Source organism: Limanda limanda, chromosome 12 (genome assembly GCF_963576545.1).
Source record: "Limanda limanda chromosome 12, fLimLim1.1, whole genome shotgun sequence".
Lineage (NCBI taxonomy): Eukaryota > Metazoa > Chordata > Actinopteri > Pleuronectiformes > Pleuronectidae > Limanda > Limanda limanda.
Window position 1 is genome coordinate 25,237,350 of NC_083647.1, and position 20,867 is coordinate 25,258,216.

At 43.9% G+C, this 20,867-nt stretch overlaps 1 protein-coding gene across 1 annotated transcript; it reads right to left on the reverse strand.

Annotated features, from left to right (window-relative positions):
* Nucleotides 1–1,166: 1,166 nt before the first annotated feature.
* On the reverse strand, nucleotides 1,167–8,755 carry LOC133015072 (E3 ubiquitin-protein ligase TRIM39-like). Its single transcript, XM_061082203.1, has 3 exons — nucleotides 7,400–8,755; nucleotides 2,116–2,616; nucleotides 1,167–1,259 (listed from the first exon to the last, which is right to left on the reverse strand). The coding sequence occupies exons 1-3, from the start codon at nucleotides 8,753–8,755 to the stop codon at nucleotides 1,167–1,169; spliced, it is 1,950 nt and encodes a 649-aa protein (XP_060938186.1).
* Nucleotides 8,756–20,867: the final 12,112 nt, after the last annotated feature.

Sequence of the window (20,867 nt, forward strand, 5' to 3'; positions counted from 1 at the left end):
CAGACGGGACAGCAGAGATCCTCTTCTAATCTGGAAGCCATTGAGTCTCCAGGTGAAGCTGAAAACAGACAGTCAGTCAGTCACAGCTCCATGAACTTCACTGAGGTTCACTTCCCCTCTGAGTGGAGGTGTTTGTTCAACTCACGGTCAGTGTGTGGAGCGTCGGCAGGTTGTAGTTTGACTCTTCTCTCCTGTAGCTGGACTCACTCAGGACGTCTGGTCTGGTTTGGTTTAGTTTGGTTTGGAAGGTGAATGTGATCGTCTGGTTTTCAGCCTGCGTCTCTTCCGGGAGGAACAGATGCTTCCTGGTTTCTCAGGTGTGTCAGGAGAGGGAGGAGCTTGAGATGCTGGATGATAAAACCTGTAAAACCTGAAACAAATGTAAAGCAGCTCTGCTGCCAGTACAAACTCTGCACCTCCCTTATGGACTGAACTCTAACACTTTAACTCTTCACTGCCTGATTCATCTGCCTGTGCAACATCAACGGCTCATGTACAATACATTCACTGTTCATATTCTCTCACTGCACATATCTTTACTGTCTTTACACTGTATACATTAGTTTAATTACATTCATATATTTCGATATTTTTATATATTGAAGTATGACCTGGGTCAGTGTGAAGTATTTTCTATTTTGTACATTAAGAGGTAATTTCCTGTGCTTTGACAAGAACGTGAAAGTTAAACCAAGATGAAACTTTGATTAATCGGTTCACACCTTCACACACACTTTGTCTCACACACACACACACACACACACACACACACACACACACACACACACACACACACACACACAAACACACACACACACACACACGCACACACACACAGTGGCACTCGGAAGGGGCAAAGGTGCTTTTTGAGGTGCTGTTTAAAGTCCAGTGAACTGGTCTTGCTGGTTGTGTCTCCTGTTGTTGTGCATCTGCTGGTCAGACTTTGTGTAGTGACCAGTTGCTTGTGCTGCAGTTCTTAGGCAGGCTCTCGTGTCGCTGCCTTCTGGAAGGTTTCAGCAGTCTGCTTCAGGCCGGCCTGCTTGGAGGTCCAAAGAGCTGCAGCAGGGAGAGGAACCTCCTCCTCCTGCAGAGCTCAGTAGAAAAGAGAGGGAACTGGGCTTTTATTGTCCTGGTGACCTCATGGGTCGGGGGGCACACAGTGACCACTAGGGGTTGGAAGCTGTGTCCAGGGGCAGGTTCACACCGAGGTGAGAAGTGAAAGCAACCTGGGACACTGAGTTCTGGAAGCTCATCTTTGTCTCCAGGACACAGAAGACATGTGGTCTCAGGCTTTGTCTTCACATGTCGGCCCAACTATTGTTCACAACTATTAGCTCCCAACATTTAAATGAGTAATAATTCATGAATAAATGTATATATAACTCAATTTAAAAACTTGAAACTATCTGAGTGTTAAATCCTACTTAATGACAGATAATGTTATATTTACATTTCAACTTAAAAAAGGTCAGAACTCTGGTTCTGTTTCATAGTTTTTATTATTTTGATCACAATATTAAAATCACATCACTAGGCTGCTGTTGAATAAACACTTTTACAAACAGAATCATTTTGGCTTCATCACATCAAACAGACAAATGTTCATATATGTTAGATTATTTCATATGTGAACAGACTTTATGATAAAACATGAATCATGTTTCATGTGTGAGTTTTAATAAAGTTTGTTGAATTTGAACAATGATCAGCTGTTATTGATAAATGTGTTTTTATGTGGATCTTCATCAGTTTGCTCGACTTCATGGATCCACACAAAATCTAAATGATAGAAAACATTTTCCATGAAACTAAAAAACAAACCAAAGATAAAGATCAGAAAATAATGAAATATTTTTACACACGTGGAAAAGTCAACAGGAGAAATAAAAATGAGTGAGAAGTAAAAGGAGTAATAAACAAAGCTTTAGAATTACGAGTTTAACATTTAAATTCATCAGATTTCTCTTGAAGAAATAAACATGGTGAATAAAATCTTTATCTCTAACTGCTCTGATCCAGCGTCACAGAGACTTTCACAGGAAACAGCTTCAAGGGATCTCTAATGTTAAAATATGGAAACATTTTCTGAGTGAAAGTGTGTTTGAAGGTGTGAATGTGTTTGTTAGAATCAGGATCAGAGAACGACAGTTCTCCTCTGTTCCAGTTCAGTTTCACTCTGATCCTCTGGATCTTCTGCACAGAGAGATCAGATGATCCTGATGGTGACACTGCTGAGTATTCACCTTCAAGGAACCCTATTCTCCATGTTTCAGACATATCCTGTCCCTTCCTCTGGACAGACTCTGCTCTTACACCCATTGCCCAGCGTGTACTGTCTCCAACCAGGACGTCCCAGCTGTGAGTCCCTGAGTTAAAACCCTCAGATCCCAGGACTGAGAAGTAATAATCAAACCTCTCTGGATTGTCAGGAAGCTTCTGTCCCCCTCCGCCTCTCAAACTGGTCAGATCTTCAGACAGGACGAGTACTGGATGAGCAGAGTTTGGGTCCAGAACCACAGGACTGTAGGAGACCGCGTCCTTCATCTTGTTCCAGATGTTGAAGCTCAGGTTGCCCAGATGTTTGGCCTGGTCTAGCAGAGCTCCTGAGGCCAGCTGTGGATCACCCAGCAGGGGGCGCTGCGGGACTCGTTCCACTGCAGCCTTTTAGTTGAGCAGGAACGAGACGTCTTCAGCACTCAGCTCGTCCTCTGTGGTTGTGATTGTGTCTGAAAGAGCCGTTATGTCTCTGCTCAGAGCCTCAATCTTCTCCTTCATCATCCGACTATTCTGCTCCTCTTCCTCCCTCAGTGCAGTCATCCTGGCCTCCTCTTCCTCCTCCAGAAACTGATGAAGCTTTTTAAACTGCTCCTTGATCTGCGTCTCTGTGAGTCCGGCCTGGACCTTAATGTGTTCTGCTGTTTGTTCAAACTCTACTTTAACACGTTCAAAACTCTGTAACTTCTTCTTCAAGGGCTCCAGAGTTTCCTGGAGCTGCTTCTTGTGTTGTTGTGCAGCTTCATCGATGGGTCTGAATCTGTGGTTGGTGTGTTTTTCTGAATCAGATGAGACACACTGGCTGCTGATGGTCCAGACAGAAGAGTCTGAGTTTCTCAGAGTGCAGACTGCAGAGAGCATGTGAAGAGCTCTGATCTCTCTCCAGTAAGAAGGCCTCACACAAGTTCTTTAACACCAGGTTACAAGTTGGTTTACGCTTTGAAGATCTACTCTTACAAAGTGGACACTCTTTTACTTCTTTGTCTTTCCACCAGCTCTCCACACAGTCTTTACAGAAGCTGTGGCTACATGACAGAATGACAGGATCTCTGAAGACATCATGGCAGACGGAACAGCAGAGATCTTCTTCTAATCTGGAAGCCATTGAGTCTCCAGGTGAAGCTGAAAACAGACAGTCAGTCAGTCACAGCTACATGAACTTCACTGAGGTTCACTTCCTCTCTGAGTTGAGGTGTTTGTTAAACTCACGGTCAGTGTGTGGAGCGTCGGCAGGTTGTAGTTTGACTCTTCTCTCCTGTAGCTGGACTCACTCAGGATGTTTGGTCTGGTTTGGTTTAGTTTGGTTTTGAAGGTGAATGTGATCGTCTGGTTTTCAGCCTGCGTCTCTTCCGGGAGGAACAGATGTTTCCTGCTTTCTCAGGTGTGTCAGGAGAGGGAGGAGCTTGAGATGCTGGATGATAAAACCTGTAAAACCTGAAACAAATGTACAAGCAGCTCTGCTGCCAGTACAAACTCTGCACCTCCCTCATGGACTGAACTGTAACACTTTAACCCTTAACTGTGCCTGATTCATCTGCCTGTCCAATACATACGGTTCATGTGCAATGTTTTTACAGATCATGAATATGAGAGAAACACTGAAAGTCACAGATCAGCAGGAAGCAGCAGAGATGAGACGCCGTGGAAATAAAAGCTCATCTGTGTGGAGCCAAATCCCCTCCTGTGTTTCTGTTTGTGCTATTAACTTGAAGGTGTGTGTGTTTGTGTGTGTGTGTGTGTGTGTGTGTGTGTGTGTGTGTGTGTGTGTGTGTGTGTGTGTGTGTGTGTGTGTGTGTGTGTGTGTGTGTACAGTGTTACACAGGTTTTCATATAGTGACGGTTACACTGTGAAGTGACATGCATCTCTACACACGACTGTTTGTGTCACTACTTCATGCAGAGTCAGCGAAGCTAAACAAGTCGTCACTGAACACGAGACACAGAGTGAGCTCCTGAACATATTCACACTAAACATGGACTTTAAACAAAGGCCTGTACAGTTTATATAGAAATAAGGAACGAAATTATCCATCTGGTGTTCAGCTCCTTATTATTTAACATTTTTTTCTTTTTGACCAGATTAGTTTAGTGACTTCCCTTTCACCATCGTGATCAAATCGTCATCTTATTTGATTTCTACGGATCTTTCTTTATGACGACACCTCAGTGAGTCAAGAGGACTTTTTAATTATTTCAAAGTTTAGAAAATGTTTGTTTAATTAGTTGTGAATCTTTGATATTTAAGATTTATGAGGAGATGACGAATGAGAGGAAAAACAAAACAGATGCTTCCAAACAGGAAGTTATGAATGTAAAATGTTTACATGCTCCTATGTTCGATTTTCCAAAAACTGTCCTTTGCTGCAGCTCCTCTTTTCAGCCTCTGTCTCAAACACTTGGACTCGTCTGTGCCGCCGCTGCCGCTCGTCCACCGGGGACGAGGGAGGTCACTGAATGGTTTGATTCCCATAAAGACACATAGATTTAACTTGAAATACAATAGTACGTCTCAGCGTAGTATTTACAAATACAAACATTTCACTTTTCTGAAATTCATTTTCAGCCGTCAGCCTCCTCCTGTGATGTGCTGCCTTAAAAAAGTTTCTTCCACATTGTGAAAATACTTTAGAGCCTTTAACCCCAAATCTCTGCAAATATCATTCATATAAAAACACGTTCTTTAAGACCCCAATGAATCATATCAACTGCGGTAAAATGGGCATAATATGTCTCCTTTAACTCTGCCTGATTCATCTGCCTGTGCAATATCAACGGTTCCTGTGCAATACATTCACTGTTCATATTCTCTCACTGCGCATTTCTTTACTGTCTTTACACTGTATACACTAGTTTAATTACATTCATATATTTCGATATTTTTTATATATTGAAGTATGACCTGGGTCAGTGTGAAGTATTTTCTATTTTGTACATTAAGAGGTAATTTCCTGTGCTTTGACTAGAACCTGAAAGTTAAACCAAAATGAAACTTTGATTCGTTGGTTCACACCTACACACACTTTGTCTCTCACGTATCCTCACCCACACACACACACACACACATACACACACACACACAAACACACACACAGTGGCACTCGGAGCTAAGTGGTAATTAGCTCAGAGAAGCTCTGACCCGGACCCACAGCTCCGACTCTTCTTAAAATACAATTCAAAGGAGATGAGCAGCTAATTAACAAACCAGTGAAGTCAAACAAACAAACTCAGGCCTCGTGTTATCAGCCCAGTTATGTTACCAGGTCATGAAAAGGTGGAAAGGTGCTTTTTGAGGTGCTGTTTAAAGTCCAGTGAACTGGTCTTGCTGGTTGTGGCTCCTGTTGTTGTGCATCTGCTGGTCAGACTTTGTGTCGTGACCAGTTGCTTGTGCTGAAGTTCTTAGGCAGGCTCTCGTGTCGCTGCCTTCTGGAAGGTTTCAGCAGTCTGCTTCAGGCCGGCCTGCTTGGAGGTCCAAAGAGCTGCAGCAGGGAGAGGAACCTCCTCCTCCTGCAGAGGTCCGTAGAAAAGAGAGGGAACTGGGCTTTTATTGTCCTGGTGACCTCATGGGTCAGGGGGGCACACAGTGACCACTAGGGGTTGGAAGCTGTGTCCAGGGGCAGGTTCACACCGAGGTGAGAAGTGGAAGCAACCTGGGACACTCAGTACGTTTACATGATGGCAGAAACCCGATTTCGGCCGAAATCGGGTTTCTCTATCCATGGGGGGTTAACTGCTCTATCTCAGGGTACATGGCACTGAGAAATCCGACTCTTGTCCGAAAGCATTTCATACCCCGCTACGATAGTTGGCGCTGTTTTCATTACAGCTAGTGGTGATCCAGCCATTTCCGCTTGACCTCGTCACCACTAGCAACACAAAAACAACAACAGCCTTCAACTCAGCATGCGAGAAAGATGACGAACGGAGAGCAAGGTGAAGCTACGTCCCTCTACATGATGTTGTGCATGTTTACTCTAGGAGTACTGCGAATGCGAACGGCGCATTTGATTAGAATGGTAATGGCGAGTGCCGGCCGGCACCGGGCAGCGACATTTTATCTACGTGTCGACTTCCGGGTCACGACCAGGGAGGGGGGGGGGGCAGGATCTCAAGCATGCGCAAAGACGTCTTCTCCAGTTGTTGTCTAGCTTCCAGAGTTACATGCGCGCGTTGTCCGATATACAGCCAGATCCGATCTACTTATCTGGGGGTGGTTATCCGACTTCAGTCGGACACAAGAAATCTAGATTTGTGGAGTTACATGACATGGATCTTCGATTGAAACCGGACAACGCCAGAAATCGGGTTTCAATCGGACACATGTAACCGCAGTGAGTGAGTTCTGGAAGCTCATCTTTGTCTCCAGAACAAAGATGACATGTGGTCTCAGGCTTTGTCTTCACATGTCGGCCCAACTATTGTTCACAACAATTAGCTCCCAACATGTAAATAAGTAATAATTCATGAATAAACGTTTATATAACTCAATTTAAAAACCTGAAATTATCTGAGTGTTAAATCCTACTTAATGACAGATAATGTTATATTTACATTACAACTTAAAAAAGATCAGAACTCTGTTTCTGTTTCATAGTTTTTATTATTTTGATCACAATATTAAAAACAAATCAGTAGGCTGCTGTTGAATAAACACTTTTACAAACAGAATCATTTCGCTTCATCACATCAAACAGACAAATGTTCATATATGTTGGATTATTTCATATGTGAACAGACTTTGTGATTAAACATGAATCATGTCTCATGTGTGAGTTTTAATAAAGTTTGTTGAATGTGAACAATGATTAGCTGTTATTCATAAATGTGTTTTTATGTGGATCTTCATCAGTTTGCTCGACTTCATGGATCCACACAAAATCTAAACGATAGAAAACATTTTCCATGAAAGTGAAAAACTAACCAAAGGTAAAGATCAGAAAATAATGAAATCTTTTTACACATGTGGAAAAGTCGACAGTTGAAATAAAAATGAGTGAGAAGTAAAAGGAGAAATAAACAAAGCTTTAGAATAACGAGTTTAACATTTAAATTCAGCAGATTTCTCTTGAAGAAATAAACATGATGAATAAAATCTTCATCTCTAACGGCTCTGATCCAGCGTCACAGAGACTTTCACAGGTAACAGCTTCAAGGAATCTATTATGTTAAAGAATGGAAACATCTTCTGAGTGAAAGTGTGTGTGAAGGTGTGAAAGTGTTTGTTAGTATCAGGATCAGAGAACGACAGTTCTCCTCTGTTCCAGTCCAGTTTCACTCTGATCCTCTGGATCTTCTGCACAGAGAGAACAGATAATCCTGATGGTGACGCTGCTGTGTATTTACCTTCACGGAACACTATTCCCACAAATCCAGACAGATCTTTTCCCTTCCTCTGGACAGGCTCTGCTGACACACCCACTGTCCAGCTGATACTGTCTCCAACCAGGACGTCCCAGCTGTGAGTCCCTGAGTTAAAACCCTCAGATCCCAGGACTGAGGCGTATCGATCAAACCTCTCTGGATTGTCAGGAAGCTTCTGTCTCGCTCCTCCTCTCAAACTGGTCAGATCTTCAGACAGGATGAGTACTGGATGAGCAGAGTTTGGGTCCAGAACCACAGGACTGTAGGATGCCAGGTCTTTCATCTTGCTCCAGATGTTGAATCTCAGGTTGCCCAGATGTTTGGCCTGGTCTATCAGAGCTCCTGAGGCCAGCTGTGGATCATCCAGCAGGGGGCGCTGCTGGACTCGTTCCACTGCAGCCTTGTAGTTGAGCAGGAATAAGACGTCTTCAGCTCCCAGCTCGTCCTCTGTGGTTCTGATTGTGTCTGAAAGAGCCGTTATGTCTCTGCTCAGAGCCTCAATCTTCTCCTTCATCATCCGACTCTTCTGCTCCTCTTCCTCCCTCAGTGCAGCCATCCTGGCCTCCTCTTTCTCCTCCAGAAACTGATGAAGCTTTTTAAACTGCTCCTTGATCTGCGTCTCTGTGAGTCCGGCCTGGACCTTAATGTGTTCTGCTGTTTGTTCAAACTCTACTTTAACACGTTCAAAACACTGTAACTTCTTCTTCAAGGGCTCCAGAGTTTCCTGAAGCTGCTTCTTGTGTTGTTGTGCAGCTTCATCGATGGGCCTGAATCTGTGGTCGGTGTGTTTTTCTGAATCTCTACAGATCACACACACTGGCTTCTGATGGTCCAGACAGAAGAGTCTGAGTTTCTCCGAGTGCAGACTGCAGAGAGCAGGTGAAGAGCTCTGATCTCTCTCTAGTAAGAAGGTCTCACACAGGTTCTTTAACACCAGGTTACAAGGTGGTTTACGCATTGAAGATCTACTCTTACAAACTGGACACAATTTGTCGTCTTTGTCTTTCCACCAGGTCTCCACACAGTCTTTACAGAAGCTGTGGCTACATGACAGAATGACAGGATCTCTGAAGACATCATGGCAGACGGAACAGCAGAGATCCTCTTCTAATCTGGAAGCCATCGAGTCTCCAGGTGAAGCTGAAAACAGACAGTCAGTCAGTCACAGCTCCATGAACTTCACTGAGGTTTACTTCCTCTCTGAGTCGAGGTGTTCGTTAAACTCACAGTCAGTGTGTGGAGCGTCGGCAGGTTGTAGTTTGACTCTTCTCTCCTGTAGCTGGACTCACTCAGGACGTCTGGTCTGGTTTGGTTTAGTTTGGTTTGGAAGGTGAATGTGATCGTCTGGTTTCCAGCCTGCGTCTCTTCCTGGAGGAACAGATGCTTCCTGGTTTCTCAGGTGTGTCAGGAGAGGGAGGCGCTTCAGATGCTGGATGATAAAACCTGTAAAACCTGAAACAAATGTACAAGTAGCTCTGCTGCCAGTACAAACTCTGCACCTCCCTTATGGACTGAACTCTAACACTTTAACTCTTCACTGCCTGATTCATCTGCCTGTTCAACATCAACGGTTCCTGTGAAATGCATTCACTGTACATATTCTCTCACTGCACATATCTTTACTGTCTTTGCACTGTATACACTAGTTTAATTACATTCATATATTTCTAAATTTATATTAGATTAGATATCTTTATTTATCCACACAACGGGGAAATTCACTTGTTACAGCAAAATAAGAGAAAAACAGAATTTAAATAACAGTGCAGAAGCACAATAAAAAAAGATCAAAATATATACACTACTAAACTACACATAATGAGAGTACAGAAACAAAAACAAAAACAACCTGCAAAACAGACACTGTGCAAAAGCAGGTACTGGGGAGAAAGTGGAATGATGTAAGTGTTATTGTAATGAAAACAAAAATATTATAAGTAATATTGCAACAGTAGTGACCATGATACAGAAAATAATTAAAAAGTAAGTGACCATAATATAAATAATACTACAAGATAGCATAATGGAAATATAAATGTTGCAATGTAACCATTATAAGTGACCATGATATAAATATAGATGTAAAGTGTTGAATATTATTGTGCATAGTAGTGATCTGAGTAAAAAATAAAAAATAAATAAGAAAAATACAAATACAGCTATGGTGAGAGGTTTAGTGGAGATAGAGATAATAGACAGGGACTACAACATTATCAGGTGGTGCTGGTGTTGTAGAGCCTGACTGCAGCCGGGATGAAGGACCTGCGGAACCTCTCCTTCTTACACCGTGGGTGTAACAGTCTGCTGCTGAAGGAGCTGCTCAGGGACCCCACATTGTCATGTAGGGGGTGAGAGGTGTTGCCCATGATGGACGCCAGCTTGGCTAACATCCTTCTGTCCCCCACTTCCTCAATGGAGTCTAGAGGACAGTCCAGGACAGAGCTCGCTCTTCTTATCAGTCTGTTGAGCCTGCTTCTGTCTCTGTCCGTGCTACCCCCCCTCCAGCAGACCACAGCGTAGAAGATGGCTGAGGCCACCACAGAGTCATAAAAAGTCCTGAGGAGAGCCCTGCACACTCCGAAGGACCTCAGCCTCCTCAGAAGGTGGAGGCGGCTCTGGCCCTTCTTATAGAGGGCATGTGTGTTGTCGGACCAGTCCAGTTTGTTGTTGAAGTGAACACCCAGGAATTTGTAGTTTTCCACCACCTCTATGTCCAATCCCTGGATGTTCACTGGTGTTAAGTTGGATGCTTTTTTCCGGAAGTTCACGATCATCTCCTTCGTCTTGCTGGTGTTCAGCTGAAGCTGGTTGAGCTCACTCCAGCTGACGAAGTCTGTGATGACCGCCCTGTACTCCAGGTCATTCCCCTCAGGAACACATCCAACGATGGCTGTGTCATCTGAGAACTTCTAGATGTGGCAGTGGGTGGTGTTGTGGGTGAAGTCGGAGGTGTAGAGGGTGAAGAGGAAAGGGGAGAGCACCGTACCCTGAGGGGCACCTGTGCTGCAGAGCATCACGTCAGACACACAGTGATGGAGCCTCACATACTGTGGTCTCTTGGTGAGGTAGTCCGTTGTCCATGCAGCCAGGTGTTGGTCCACTCCCACGTTCTCCATCTTCACTTTGAGCAGTGAAGGCTGGATGGTGTTGAATGCACTTGAGAAGTCAAAAAACATGACCCTCACAGTGTTCCTGCTGTCCTCCAGGTGTAGCAGGGATCTGTGCAGCAGGTAGGTAACTGAGTCGTCCACCCCAATCCCAGGCTGGTAAGCAAACTGCAGGGGGTCCAGCTGTGTGCCCACCAGCAGTCGTAGGTGTCTCAGGATAATCCTCTCCATCGTCTTCATCAGGTGAGAAGTCAAGGCAACTGGCCTGAAGTGGTTAGGCTCCTTGGGGCGCGGCATCTTCGGCACCGGGACCACACAGGAGGTCTTCCACAGGGCTGGGACTTTCTCCAGGCTCAGGCTTAGGTTGAACAAATGCCTGATCACACCACAGAGCTGGTCAGCACAGTCCTTGAGCAGTCTTGGGCTGATACCATCCGGGCCCGGGGCCTTCCTTGCCTTGATCTTCTTGAGTTGGCTTCTCACCTGATCATCTGTTATAGAGAGGGGGGTGGAGGATGACTGGGGTGGGGGTGTGGGGGTGAGGAGTGGTGAGAGTCTCAAGGGGGGATGATGATCTGGAGATGGGGTGGGGGTGGGCTGGTGGGGGTCAGGTGTCAAAGGTGGCAGGCTGAGGAGGGGAGGGGGATGGGGGGCTGGCCAGGAGAGGTGTGAAGAGGGGGCAGGGGGGGGGAATCAAATCTATTGAAGAACAGATTCAGTTCATCTGCCCAGTCCTTGTCCCCGCTGGGTTGTTGTCTTCCCACACCTTTTCCGTGGCCTGCGATGGTCTGCAGCCCTCTCCAAAAGTCCCTGGCGTTGTTCTGCTCCAGCCGCTTCTCCAGTTTCTTCCTGTAGCTGTCCTTCCCCTTCCTGATCATCAGCCGGAGTTCCTTCTGGACTCTGCGCAGCTCCTCTTTGTCCCCCGATCTGAAGACCCTCTTCTTCTCGTTCAGCAGGGCCTTTATCTCGGGGGTCACCCAGTGATCCGAGCGACCAAGCGGGGGGAGGGGGGATGAGGTGTATGCATCCTTGATGTTTGCATACATTAGGTCCAAAGTTTTATTGTCTCTAGTGTGGCAGTTCACGTACTGGGTGAAGGTGGGAAGAGCAGAGGACAGAGGGGCATGGTTGAAGTCACCGGAGATGAGGAGGAGGGCTTGGGGGTGCTGGCTTTGAAGATGCGAGATAACAGTGTGGATCCGATCTGAAGCTACAGCAGCGACCGCCGAGGGGGGGATGTACACAGTCACAACAATAACATGTGAAAACTCCCTCGGGAGATAGTATGGCCGCATGCTGACCGCTAACAGCTCCAAATCTCTGGTGCAGAGCATCTCCTTCACGCTGACGTGTCCCGGATGGCACCATCTATCGTTAACCAACACAGCGACCCCCCCTCCTTTCTTCTTACCGCACTCCGTTGCTTTTCGGTCCGCTCGTACGAGTTGGAAGCCGTCCAGATTTACGTGTGAGTCCGGAGAAAGTTCAGTCAGCCAGGTCTCTGTGAAGCACATGAGGCTGCATTCCCTGTATTCCCTCTGCAGTCGGGTCAGCGCCGTCAACTCTTCCTTGTTTGGGAGAGATCTTACATTCCCCATGATGACAGACGGTAAACATGGTTTAAACCGTCTTTTCCGCTCCCTGCGCTTCACTCCCGCTCTGCATCCTCTTCTCCTCCTCCGTAACTCCTCGAGGATCTCCGGCCGCTCCGCGCAGAGAAGGGGTGTGTGGCGCAGGCCCAACAGCTGATCACGGGTGTAAACAATGGAGCCGTGGTTGAATGGGGAGCCGTGGTCGAGTGAGTTTCCCACAGCCACACCAAAAAGTGCCGAAAACAGCAAGGAGCAAACTACGAATGTTAAAATGTGAACATCCATAGCTGCGCACTTGCTTAAAGTGTCAATCTAGTAAAAAAACAACAACAAAAATACACTAAAAACACTATTTACACACTAAAAGAGGTATGAAAAGTGAGAGCTGCTGTAACAGGCTGCCACTCACGCAGCGTCATCTTGGAGGTATTCGAAAATATATATTGAAGTATGACCTGAGTCAGTGTGAAGTATTTTCTTTTTTGTACATTAAGAAGTTATTTCCTGTGCTTTGACTAGAACGTGAAAGTTAAACTAAAATGAAACTTTGATTCATCCGTTCACACCCTCACACCTTCACACCTTCACATACACTTTGTCTCTCACGTATCCTCACACACACACACACACACACACACACACACACACACACACACACACGCAAACACACACACACACAGACACACACACACAAACTTTCTCAGGAGTTGGGAAACAGAAGATGACGGTGGCAGTTCTTGTTCGATGCCAGGTAGATCCCACTGCAGCGCCCCCTTCAGGCACCCTCTCCAACAGGATTAATTTACGTTCACTGTGCCAATGAGTGATACGAGACAAAAATATTTAATGTTAACCATAATTTTTCAGACGTGTAAAATATCAGAATTCCTGTATCGTGATCAGACTTAAGACATTTCTCTCTTCTCCAGAAATAACATCTTGAGTTTGTTTATTTCTTTACTCTACCAAAGATATCTTCACTTCCTCTCCTCACTGTCATGGACATTCGTGCACACAGAGCTTGTTTTCTTTTAACCGCTGGCTGTCGAGGTGGTGTCCTGTAAACGGTGTGGGCTTTATAGATAATTGGCAAACTTTTTGGAGGAAACCTGGTCTTGTTAGGAGAGACGGCGTTCATCCCACTTGGGATGGAGCAGCTCTCTTATCTAAGAATATTACTAAGTCTATCACATGACAACCCAGAGTTGGGACCAGGAAGCAGAGCTGCAGTGCTAAACACTTCTCTGCGCTCCCTCTGGATCAGTCACCCAACCGCATAGAGACTGTCTCTGTCTACCGTCCGATTCAATTATTTAAATTAAACAATAACAGAGCGAGAACTCACAATAATCTTATACAAATTAACACAACCTCTGGAACAACACAGGAAACTAAGACTTTCAAATGTGATCTTTTAAACATTAGATCACTGTCCTCAAAGGCTATTTTAGTTAATGAACTAGTCTCAGACTACAATATAGATGTAATGTCCCTCACTGAGACGTGGCTGCATCCTGATGAATATGTCAGTTTGAATGAATCTACTCCCCCCAGTCATATAAATTCACACGTTCCCAGGGAACTCGGGCGAGGAGGTGGAGTTGCTGCTATTTTTAACTCCAGTCTATCAATTAATCCTAAACCTAAATTTAGCTACAACTCATTTGAATGTCTTGTTCTTAATCTTCCACGTCAATCCAGGAAACACCAACAGCCAATCATATTTGCTGTAGTTTATCGTGCTCCTGGGGCTTATACTGAATTTCTAACAGAATTCCCTGAGTTTTTATCAAACCTAGTCCTAAAGACAGATAAAATTATTATTGTTGGTGACTTTAATATTCATGTTGACAATAATAAAGATAGCCTGAGCGTAGCATTTATTTCAATACTAGACTCAATTGGTTTTAGTCAGTGTGTGCATCAACCTACTCATTGTTGTAACCACACACTTGACCTTGTGTTATCATACGGTGTCAAAATTGAACATTTAACAGTACTTCCGCGCAATCCAGTACTATCAGACCATAATTTAATAACCTTCGATTTTTCACTATCTGAATATATGCCACTAATAAAAAACTCATTTTCTAGATGTCTACCTGATAGTGCTGTAGCTAAATTTAAGGAAATAATTCCGATTACATTTAAACCCGTATTATCCGTCGACATAAACAACAAATTCTTTAAAAACCCGAGCTCTATTGAGATTGACCACCTCGTAGAAAGCTCTGCAGACTCATTACGATTAACATTAGACTCAATAGCGCCTCTAAAAAAGAAATGTGTAAAACATAGTAAATTAGCTCCGTGGTATAATTCCAAGACACATGAGTTGAAACAAATATCAAGAAAATTAGAAAGGAAGTGGCGCTCCAGCAACAGTGTTGAAAATCTCCTAGACTGGAAGAGTAGTGTTACAGAATATAAAAAGGCTCTCCACAAAGCAAGAGCTGCCTATTACTCAAAACTAATAGAAGAGAATAAAAACAACCCCAGGTTTCTCTTCAGCACTGTAGCCAGGCTGACAGAGAGTCACACCTCCACCGAACCCAGTATTCCTCGATCCCTAAATAGCAATATCTTTATGACCTTTTTTAATGATAAAATTCTAACTATTAGAAATAAAATCAATCATCTCCTGCCCTCAATTGGCACTAATACCCTCCCAACAATAGAGATCTCAGAAACGGCTGAGAATCCTTCCCATTATTTAGACAGCTTCTCTCTGATCACCCGTGATCAGTTTACCAAAATAGTCTCAGGTTCTAAACCAACAACCTGTATTTTAGATCCGATTCCAACTAAATTACTTAAAGAAATTCTGCCCCTAATAGATAATTCGTTACTTAACACAATCAATCTGTCATTATCATCAGGTTATGTACCACAGTCTTTTAAAATAGCTGTAATCAAACCCCTACTCAAAAAACCCACCCTAGACCCAGAGGTTTTAGCAAATTACAGGCCAATATCTAATCTCCCCTTCCTATCTAAAATCTTAGAAAAAGTTGTAGCCAATCAGCTGTGTGAGTTTCTCCAGGAAAATAATATATATGAAGACTTTCAGTCTGGGTTTAGAACCAATCATAGCACAGAGACAGCCCTGGCAAAAGTCACTAATGACCTTCTAATAGCTTCAGATCAGGGACTTGTGTCTGTCCTCGTTCTGTTAGATCTCAGTGCAGCATTCGACACAATTGACCATCAAATTTTATTAGAGAGACTAAAACAGTTAATTAACATTAAAGGAACGGCCTTAAACTGGTTTAAATCGTATTTTGGTGATCGCTCCCAATTCGTTCAAATCAATGATGAGTCATCGGTGCGCACCAAAGTTAACCATGGTGTCCCACAGGGGTCTGTGCTCGGCCCAATTTTATTCTCATTATATATGCTTCCACTAGGAAACATTATCAGGACACACTCGGTAAATTTTCACTGTTATGCGGATGACACCCAGTTATATTTGTCAATAAAACCTGATCAAAGTAATCAATTAACTAAACTTCGAGCATGTCTCAAGGACATAAAAACCTGGATGACCCGCAATTTTCTCTTATTAAACTCAGATAAAACAGAGGTTATAATACTCGGCCCTAAACACCTTAGAGATACATTATCTAATGATATAGCTGCGCTAGATGACATTGCCCTTGCTTCCAATGACACAGTCAGGAACTTGGGAGTGATCTTCGATCCTGATTTGTCCTTTAATAGTCACTTAAAAGTAATTTCTAGGACCGCGTTTTTCCACTTGCGTAATATCTCAAAAATCAGACATGTCCTTTCGCAAAAAGATGCAGAAAAACTAGTCCACGCCTTTGTTACATCGAGACTGGACTATTGTAATTCATTATTATCAGGCTCCAGCAGCAAGTCGTTAAAGACTCTGCAGCTGGTCCAAAATGCCGCAGCACGTGTCCTGACGAGAACTAAGAAAAGAGAGCACATTTCTCCAGTATTAGCATCGCTACACTGGCTTCCTGTTAAATCTAGAATAGAATTTAAAATTCTCCTCCTCACCTTCAAGGCCCTTAATGATATGGCACCTCTTTACCTTAAAGAGATGTTAGTTCCATATCAACCTACTAGAGCACTCCGATCCCAGAACTCAGGTTTACTTGTTGTCCCTAAAGTCTCTAAAAGTAGAGTAGGAGCCAGAGCTTTTAGCCATCAAGCCCCACTGCTGTGGAATAATCTCTCACTTTCAGTTAGGGAGGCAGACACGCTCTGTTCGTTTAAAAGTAGACTCAAAACCTTCCTTTTTTATAAAGCTTATAGTTAGAGCTAATTTGTGCGATGTTCCAAATTTGATTAAATGGCAAAAACCCCTGATGATGCTAAGACGCACAGGGAATTTATGACACAAGACACACGGAGCTTCTCTTTCCTGCTTCTCCTTCCTTTTCTCCATATTTATCACATCAAGATAATTCTTATCTGATCAGTACATGTTACTAACTTGACCCCTTTTCCCGGAGTTTCTGTGCCTTAGCGCCCGCGGATGCAGGGCCACAGCTGTGGCCGCACCATGGATTATGATTGTGGATCGCGTGTCGGAGGTCGCAATGGTGGATCCAGTTCGGTGGATTCTGTATCGTGCCAGCTGATCGTCGTTGTAATGGAGGATCCTTTGTCGCGTTGGCATCGGATGATGAGGGACCACGACCGAGGCGGCAGCTGATAATGGATTCTAACTGGCGGCGGTGGACAATGACTGTGGATTATAGTGGATCCCATCCTGATGCTGGATCGTGGTCTTGCTGCTGGCCAGAGACTGTGATTGCAGCGGGACTGCCTGACACATAGTATTGAAAAATGTTTAGCCTAATGGATGCTGCTAAAAATCCTGATGATGTTTTCTTACACCTGACATCTATTGCACTTCTGTCCGTCCTGGGAGAGGGATCCCTCACATGTGGCTCTCTCTGAGGTTTCTACATATTTTTACCTGTGAAAAGGGTTTTTACTAGTTTTTCCTTACTCTTGTTGAGGGTTAAGGACAGAGGATGTCACACAATGTTAAAGCCCCTTGAGACGAATTGTTATTTGTGAATGTGGGCTATACAAATAAAACTTGATTGATTGATTGATTGAGAGCTGGTTTCCTGCCAGCGAAGCAGCAGCAGCAGTCGGGGAGTTTGATTCTGTTTCTCTGGTGTTAGTCGGTTGAACTCGGCGAAGCCACCAGACACCAGGACTCACTGGAACTCTTAATGAGTCTCTGAGGACCGGCCGGCGGAGCGTCGGCCAGGAAAACCCGTTTTAAAAGCTCTGAACCTGCATCAGGCCTCAGCACCTGCCAGAGCGTGCTGCCGTCTCATCCCTCCATCCCTCAATCCATCCATCCCTCCATCCCTCAATCCATCCATCCCTCCATCCCTCTCTGCCCCAAACCCTGAACCTGGACAGCCGGACTAACGCTCGGCCTCCAGTCACCTGAAAACATGATTTGCATTTAAATGAAAACTCTCTCTGTGGTGACTCATTATCGCCGCAGAGTGAGTTTCATGAAGAGCATCCGAGCGCAGGAGAGTGAAGAGTTGTTGCAAATATCTTTTTTAAATCACAGAGGCTCTTGATGAATAGATGAAAAGATGTTGTTGTCCTCGGCTGAATATCCACAACGAATGGAATTAAAAGGACGGAGACGTGAAGAACTGAGGTTTCCAGTGGAATGATAAATAAAGATGGACGACGCGTCTTCCTCATCCAGAGTCAAAATGTCCTGGAGTCTGCGCCGTAGTGATGGGGGGTGGAGCCAAAGTATCAAGGTTCCATTGATACTTGTGTTTGACCAATCATGAGTCAGTTTCAGCTGTCAATCATGACCCATTTTTTGAAATGATAGAAACCTTTATTTGATGTACCGTCTGCTAACATGGAGGAGGCAGGGTTTATGACCTATACTGCAGCCAGCCACCAGGGGGCGATCTAGAGACTTTGGCTTCATTTTTGGGGAGATTACATCTTTGATACTGTGTGATTGACAGCTAGTACTGTGCAGGTGTAGGAGGGAGGGCAGTGTCCTCAGGATCTCAGACAGGCTCCACCCCCTAATCCTCCTTTTATTTGTATATATATATATATGTCATAAGATGATGAATGGCACAAAGCTGCTTATTAAAGGCAAAAGTTTCACTGGTTTGAGCAGCTCCCAGATAAAATCTAAAATAAAACTTTCACTCTGTCCATCAAACGAAGGATTTCAAGGTTTTTTAAGCCGCGATAAAACTTGTGGAGGTGACGGAGAAGCTTCCAGGACGTTCTCCATCATCGTGGTCTCCCGCTGACACTGGATCCTGTGACCACAGGCGCTGGGTGGCCTCCTGAGGTCAGAGGTCACCGCCAGCCGGGGAAACGGATCTGGATCCTGTTTGGTCTGGATGGGAGTCAGACCCGAAGTCTCTCTCTCTCTCTCCTACAGGGAGCTCAGTGTAGCTCGCCCACTAGCTGGGCACAAAGAGCTTGGACTGGGAGGAACCGCTCTGCAGCTCCCAGCTGCTGTTTCCACTCGTCTGAGACGTTCCACATCGGGATGCAAGGCCAAAAGGATGTGGACACCCAAACATGGGCATCAGGCGGCTCCTTCAGCAGCGTGCACGAGACTTGGCTGCACAGAGTCACGAGAGCTTTAGTGACACACATCACTGACGACGGGCGATCAGGTCTCAGATGCAGTCAGGGTCTGAGGTCTGAGGTTTGAGGAAGTTCTCTGACACCAAACTGGAAAAACTCATCTCACATTCCAACAGGAAAGAGTCTCACACAAAAGCACCTTTAGAGAAACACGAACATGTACTAAAACACAGGAATGTGACTGTAAACCATCCAACAGTATCACTTACAAGTACATTGAAATAGAAATGTGTCAGTATGGACGGAAAGTATAATATAATAATACAAATACATAATATACTTGTCTTATACGTCTTAAGACTTGAAAAGAGTGAACTTATCCTTTAAATAAGGAGCCGCTGTTCTAACTGCAGATATTTTAATCATAAAAGATTTCATAAAGTGCTTAAACCACTTTTTATTGTTTGTTTTCATTACTCGGCTCAGAAGTGTGTGTGTGTGTGGGGGGGAGTGGATGGATTCAGTTCTTCTGTCATCATCATCTCACCTGAGAAGGTGACCTCTGACCTCTGACCTGACCTCTCCACACAAGCAGAGAAATGAACTGATTTGATTTTCAAGTGCACGTCCATCACTCAGGATAATGACGTCACAGAGTGAGAGGATCCAATGATAAGCTTTCACACACTGACATCTAGTGGCCATTAGTTTATTTAATTTTTTTTGCCCTTTATATGTGGAAAACATGTTGTGTTGGTTGAACAATGCAATGGGTTAATAAATGAAACTGTTAGAAGTCTCGAGACAATGGTCAGAGTTAAGTTTATTTAATTGATTTAATGCAATAATAAGTATTTAACAAACTCAGAGCATCTGAGTAATTCCATTATTTCAAAGTGATCAGTTGGATTTCCAGATGATTCTCTGTAAATGAGACGATTAATTTCCATAAAAGCTTCATCGATGGATACGATGAACAGAAACAAATGAATGTGGGAAATGTAATTGGCGATAATTACATCCAGAGGAAGAATCTTAACATTTCATAAACGATTAAACGATGTAAAACTGATGTGGGAACTTTAACTCATTGTTTCTGGTCTTGCTATAAACTTCAAAGATATTGGGCAGAAGTTATAAGTGAAATAGAGAGAATTTTTCATATTAATATAGGAATGGACCCCATATCCCTGATTCTAGGTCTCCCAAGTGACTGTTTAAAATCAGCAGTCAACAAAAGATTGTATAATATTTTAACATTTGCAGCTAGGAAAAATATTCTTGTGCAGTGGATTAGTGACAAGGTCCCTTCTGTCTGTGGTTGGCGCAAAATAATTTTTGAATTGATCCCTTTAGAATATCTCACCAACATCATACATCACAGTGTAGATCAGTTCTACAGAGTGTGGCGCCCATTTTTGGATTATATCGGTCTAGACCTTTCTTCCACCCTATTAAAAGGACTGCTGTGGATTTGAATGACATTTGTGCACTGTGAGATTCATCACCTCTTGTATCATGCCAAATGTTTATCCCTTATGTAAGAGCTGTCATGTATGTTTTGTGCTTGTTTTGTAGACACTGTTTGTTTGTTGAATAGAAACAAAAAACTGCAATAAAAACAATGAAAAAAAAAACTCTCAGGTGAGAAGAACAACTTCCAGAAACATTTATTGACGGTGACACTTTGCTCACTCGTGTCGCTCTTCGTGTTGTGTTGAAGTCGTTCGAGTTGAAGACGAGGGAAACACGAGCTTTTACGTTAACTGACGTTAATTGACGATGCGCGCTGTCAAACCGGAACTACTGTAAAGGGGAGCTAGCTGTAGCCTAGCATCTCGTAGCTTATCAGACACTGGCGTTGAAACAGCTGTGTAATGTTATTTAGCCATTATTTAACTTCCAATTGTTGATGACAGCGAATAAAAGCCTCATTTAGAGGAGAACATGAAAA